Source organism: Centruroides sculpturatus, unplaced genomic scaffold, assembly GCF_000671375.1.
Source record: "Centruroides sculpturatus isolate CEXI.00-Female unplaced genomic scaffold, Cexi_2.0 scaffold66, whole genome shotgun sequence".
Lineage (NCBI taxonomy): Eukaryota > Metazoa > Arthropoda > Arachnida > Scorpiones > Buthidae > Centruroides > Centruroides sculpturatus.
In genome coordinates, this window is record NW_019384408.1 from 789358 (window position 1) to 795120 (window position 5763).

The window sequence follows — 5763 nt, forward strand, 5'->3', positions numbered from 1 at the left end:
CTGAAATGTTATTAATTTAATACACCTAAGTACTCGATGAAAACTATATTCTCTCCCTCACCCCCCGCGGGGAACTTTCTAAAAATCTCTTCTTAGTGTGCATTGCCATGGCATTCACTACTAAAACGCAGATAAAAACAAAAAATCGCATCTAAAATAGTACAGTAGAAGCCGTTCTTCCGGTTAAGCCTTAATGCTCTCCCTCACCCCCCACTTGGGAATTTCGAAAAATCCCTTCTTAGTGTGCGTTTTCATGACGTACCCTAACTGTGTACCAAATTTCACCTCTCTAGGTCCAGCGGTTTGCTCTGGGCGATGATGAATCAGTCAGTGAGTCAGTCAGTCAGGACAAGCAATTTTATATATATAGATATATAAAATGAAATTATGAAATTGATTACTTTTCAGATTGTAAGAAGATTTTATTTTAAAAAGGTTCATTAAGTTTGAAAAATATTACAAGTTTTTTTTTATAACGTAAAATATATCCCAAATAATTTTGAAACAGTCTGTTTTATTTACAATCATCAGTCTTATATTTCAATTAATTAATAAAAACTGAAATTGAAGTAAGTTATTTGTTACAAATCAAAATTGGCCTGAACCACTCTTATGTACTCAATGTTACATTTCACATGTAGAAGTTATCAATAATGCATAATTTTATTTTGTTCTACGATACACAGTGCTCCAGTTTACCAGGTTTTTAAAAATTTTATATTACAAATGTATTGGATCAAGTGAGCAAACAGTTTGAGAAATTCTGGTATTAATATAGGAACATTAAGTGAAAAGTTGTTTTTATAACAATAAACTGTGAAAAAATTTGCAGGGTTTTTTATTTGCAAAATAATCAGATATGTAATTGATCAATGGCTTATGGCCTGATTTATTCTAACAGGAAGAACACATTTTATACATTTTTTTTGTTATATAAACAAATGTCTTGATACCATTACAGTGGAGAATGAATTGTGTCTGGTAAATTCTATTGCATAATCTCCAAGATCAAGACCTTAGCTATGTTAGAATCCTTAATAAAATTTTTAATACAAAATTCAGTATGTTTCCAATTCTCAAAGCATTGAGTTGTAATATGGCTTACAAAATTTGGAATATCAATGTGATGAAATTTGGAATTACAAAATTGAAATTTCAATTATTATTAATTAATGGAAAAACTTATTAATAAAACTTATTATTAATTAATGGAAAAATATAACTNTCTTAATATAAGTATATGTTTCAATGTCAGATGTTAAGATATTTCAATCTATGCTGAATAGTAGAATATTTCTGAATGTATGAAAAATTGATGGAATGCTTACAACTTACTTGAACAAATATATTGCCATATTTACTAATCTTTACAGAAGAATGCAGTTAACAAAAATAAAAATACTCAAAGACAATAAAAAAAATTAAGTTACCTAAAACAGGCTCGTCACCAAAAAGAAATTTCTTTTTGATGAGTCTGTTTGAAAAGTCTGTTTTAAGATCTTAAAATAAATTATAAAGTTGCTCAATTTTCAGTAAGTTATGAAATCTAGCAATGGTGTGTTTGTGTAGAAAACTTCCTGATCAGTTGATAACATAGTTGGTATCAACACTGATAAGTTAATAGTTACATATAATCTTAAAATATGTTAACTTTGAGACAAATTATAAAACATATTATAATATTACAAAATCCATTAAATTAAATTCCGTATATTGAATTTTAAATTTATAATTTTGATTTATAAATAAATTAATAATATACTGTAAATTTGGTTTATGGAACACTGATTTTACTGATTGAAAAATATTGGATACGTCATAAAATAAATTATTAATCAATAACTATTATTAAAACTTTTGTTCTGTTTATAGATATCTTTTATATTCTAATTAGTAAATTATGAATGTTTCTATTATTAAGGATAATTATCAATATAATTTTGCATATTGTAAATAAAATAAAATTTAATTATTTAAATTATTATATAAAATTTTAATTATTGCATATTAATTCATTATTATATTATAATTTATCACAGATCGTCCAGGATTAAGAGGGATCTTAGATGTGAAACGCTTGAATATAGCTATATCGAGGGCTCTAAAACTTGAACTTGATCGCACTCACAAATTGCCATGCAAAGGAGATGTGCGAGTGTTTGAAGTCCTTATAGCAAAAGTAAATGATTTAAAAGAACTTAGCACACTTCATAATGAGGCTTTATCCAAATTCCGCCACAATTCTCCACATCTGGAATTTCCAGCATTACATAAAGAATTATTCTCAGTGGACATCTGATTTCAGCATTACTGCTTAATAATCCAAATAGGCTGTGCCACAAAATCAGCAATAGATCCAAAAAAATGTTTTGACTGTCTTCTAATTGCCAAGGTTGTGGTTGTTGCTACATCAAGGTTCCCAGGCAGCTTATTTTGGACAAAAGAAGAGTTCTGCTCCGAGGGATCTATGCCCATGTTGACAACTTCCATTTCATAGATACATGTACAGTAACATCGTTTGACTGGGGAAATATAGAAGAAACCTTTAGTCAAGAGCACTCGAGCACTAAATAAAGTGCAATCACACAGAGAGCAATAATGTGATAAAATATGGGTCTGTGACAAAAAAGCAAGTATATTTGAAACAAAGAGATTATTATAAATATAATGTCAAGGAAAATATTATTTGTGTAGAGTGAGAGATCATTATGTACAAAATATATGGCATTCTTTGCTGTCAACAAATTGTTACAGGAAGAGTGCTGTAGTTGATAGAGGCAATGTATTTCTACTGCCATTATCTTCCCGCTGTTTGGTGGATGGGCAACATCACTTATTTATGATGCACATGTATGTTCAAATGGTATTTGTAAATTGTTTTATAAGGTGTACTTTTTAGTTTTTCTCCTTCCCCTTTGTAATGCAAATATTAATGTTATATCAATCCTATGTCTCTGGTGTTCATTGGAAGAGATTATTATATAATTATATATATGTATGTGTATGTATGTATGTATATACATATGTATGTATGTATGTATATACATGCATGCATACATACATATGTATATATGTGTATATATAAATATATATGTATATGTATATATCATCCCAGCCACTTAATTGAATAAGGTTGTCAAAGTCTGTGAAGTTTGAACGATCTCACTTTGCCAGAAATTTGGTTTCTCAAGTACAAACTGAGATCAGAATATTTTGTACTATGAGTCCCTCACTAACTTTTTTGAAAATAGAAAATATAGTAGTAAAGATAGTCTAATATATATATATTGTAAGTACAATATTTGTATATATAAATAAATATATGTGTGTATATGTTAAGATTTACTGCCATTTCGAGAGAATAGTTTTTATATAAGGAATTACTGAAGATGTCTTTATAATATAATGTTGAAGTTTTAGTAATACACTCCTGAAACAAACAAAATCAAAATTTAAGTTTGAAAATTGTATAGATTGACAGCAACAGTCATGTAGACTGTGATAATCTTCTCCATCTGTGATTTGTATTGGGATGCAGAGAAACCTAATTTCTGTGTAAAGCAGCTTCAGTGCCCCAAACTTATTGCTGTATTTTCTGTACTGTTAATGGCATAATATGAGGTGTTTGAATGAAGAGAATACAACAGTCATGTTAGACCACTGAAGTGTTTTTATCAGTAGAATAAGAGTTGTAAGATGAATCAGTTATTGTATTATGTATGGTGATGTCTAATCAGGGGTAATGCATGTGGAAAAGTGATAATGGTTACTTATTAGTCTGATCTCGTTTTCAGATACAGAATGAATTTTCTTTGGCAATGGCATCTGAAACTTATCCCACCAATCTTAACTACTTACAATGAAATAAAGAAAACTACCTCTGGGGAGACATCACCAATTAGTTATGAAATAGTAGTGGTTCTAGAGAGTTTTAAAAAAAATGAATAGGAAAACTATTTTTGTAGGAATAAATCGGGCTATTTAAAAATTACAAAGGGAACATTGTTATAAAAAGTAATTTGTGACAGAAAGGCATGTTCTTGCCATTCGTTTATTTCTTGGCAGAAAAGCAGAGTGTCTTAACTATACCTACTGTGTAATAATGGCTGGGTGGTGGAAAATTGTTATCTGTTAATACGATAACCAGAAGCGAATTATGGTGTGGTTTTTCCTTTTCTCTCTGATCATGTAAAAAATGCAAACCATATATCTTCTCTTTCTCTCAATCTTTCCTCTTGTTGTTGTTTGTTGTTGTTGTTGTTCTTGTTGTTGTTGTTGTTGTTGTTCTGTCTGTGCATTCAAACCCATGTCAAACCCATCCTCATTCCTATCCACTTTTACTCTCGTGGACTGTCCCTCCCCTCCTCTGGAATGTAAATGGATGTATATGGATTGTTTCTCTGATTTTCTTCCCAACCAGAAAGAATGCTTGAACATGAATTTGTATCTGCTATGTCTATTATACCAGATACAAACTTTAAAAAAATCCCTCTCCATTATCATTAGAAAATATAACAATAGGATCACTGTTGTTTAAAATAAAATCCAACGTTATATGGATTCTATTTGAATCTGTTGACTGATTCCTCCTAAAATGTGATTTAGGAAATAAATATTGAAAACAGCAAACAGTGCCTTGTTTAATAGAAGGGTAAAAAAAATTGAGAATTCACATCTAAGATAGATGATGTATATTTTTAAGACGGGACAGAGAAAAGGAGTTTTGTTGTTGAGTCTCAGATTGATGCTTATCAGATCATTTACTGCTGGTGGAAAACTGCAATTATTTTAAAATTTTACGGGTTGATTTATTGTTTTTACTCTTTATAAATATTAAAAGTTATAGAGAATTTAAATCTCCCTAATTTGATAGAATCATTATAAAGTCATTCCGTTGTTTTGATTTAAGTTACTTCAAGGGAGATTTATGATTGAGTAATGAGGCAATTTGTTTCACTGCCATGTAACAGTATTAACACTGCATCCGTCTTTCTTTAATCACCAGTAGGGTAAGATGGTTTGCAGTGGTTTTAAGGGCTGGTTGCACCAAAACAAAACTATGGAAGTGGACAGTCCATGATCTGACAAATTGCAGAATAGTCAATTTATATCTCCATTTTACCAATCCTTGATGCAATTTTTTAAATACTTTTACATTTTGTTAAATAATTTTTATGAATGATATTACTATTAAAAATTGATTTATTCCAACCATTTTATGACATGCTGCAGGAGACACCGTCCATCTGAAGGAAACTGAAAAACAAAAAAAAAAAATGCTGGTGGGTTGGTATCGGGTTGACTTTTTTCTTAGAATATACAAATTTGTTTAAATCCCCTTTTGTTGTTGTCTGCATTGCATATTTCATATACCTCCCCTTGTCTGTCTCATCATCATTTTAATAGAACACTTCTGCTGCTGTGACGTTATTTGTCCGGTAGTGTACACAAATGTATCTGCGCTGCAAGAAGTGGCAGCCATGAAAAATAAAGCATAACTTTATTACAAATGCTTGTTGTGTTTTGTATATAGTTAGATATTTTTATATTTCATAAATATACAATCATTATATATTGTAAATTATAGACTTTTAAATTTCTCACAAATCAAAATGCTAAGCAGATGTAATTTAATAAACAATATGACCTAAAATCTACAATAATAATAATTAATAATGTCATCAAATATTACCATAATTAATTTATAATAATATATTATATTATTGTTATATTATAATTAATAATATAATTATACTATTATAA

At 29.3% G+C, this 5763-nt stretch overlaps 1 protein-coding gene across 1 annotated transcript in view; it reads left to right on the forward strand.

Moving 5' to 3' along the window:
- LOC111618952 (probable nuclear hormone receptor HR3) overlaps positions 1–5493 on the forward strand; it is a 148766-nt gene extending 143273 nt beyond the window's left edge. Inside the window, exon 10 of the mRNA XM_023360582.1 lies at positions 2040–5493. Within this exon, the coding sequence (XP_023216350.1) occupies positions 2040–2299 (260 nt within the window). The 3' untranslated portion in view covers positions 2300–5493. The remainder of the gene's footprint in view (positions 1–2039) is intronic.
- Positions 5494–5763: the final 270 nt, after the last annotated feature.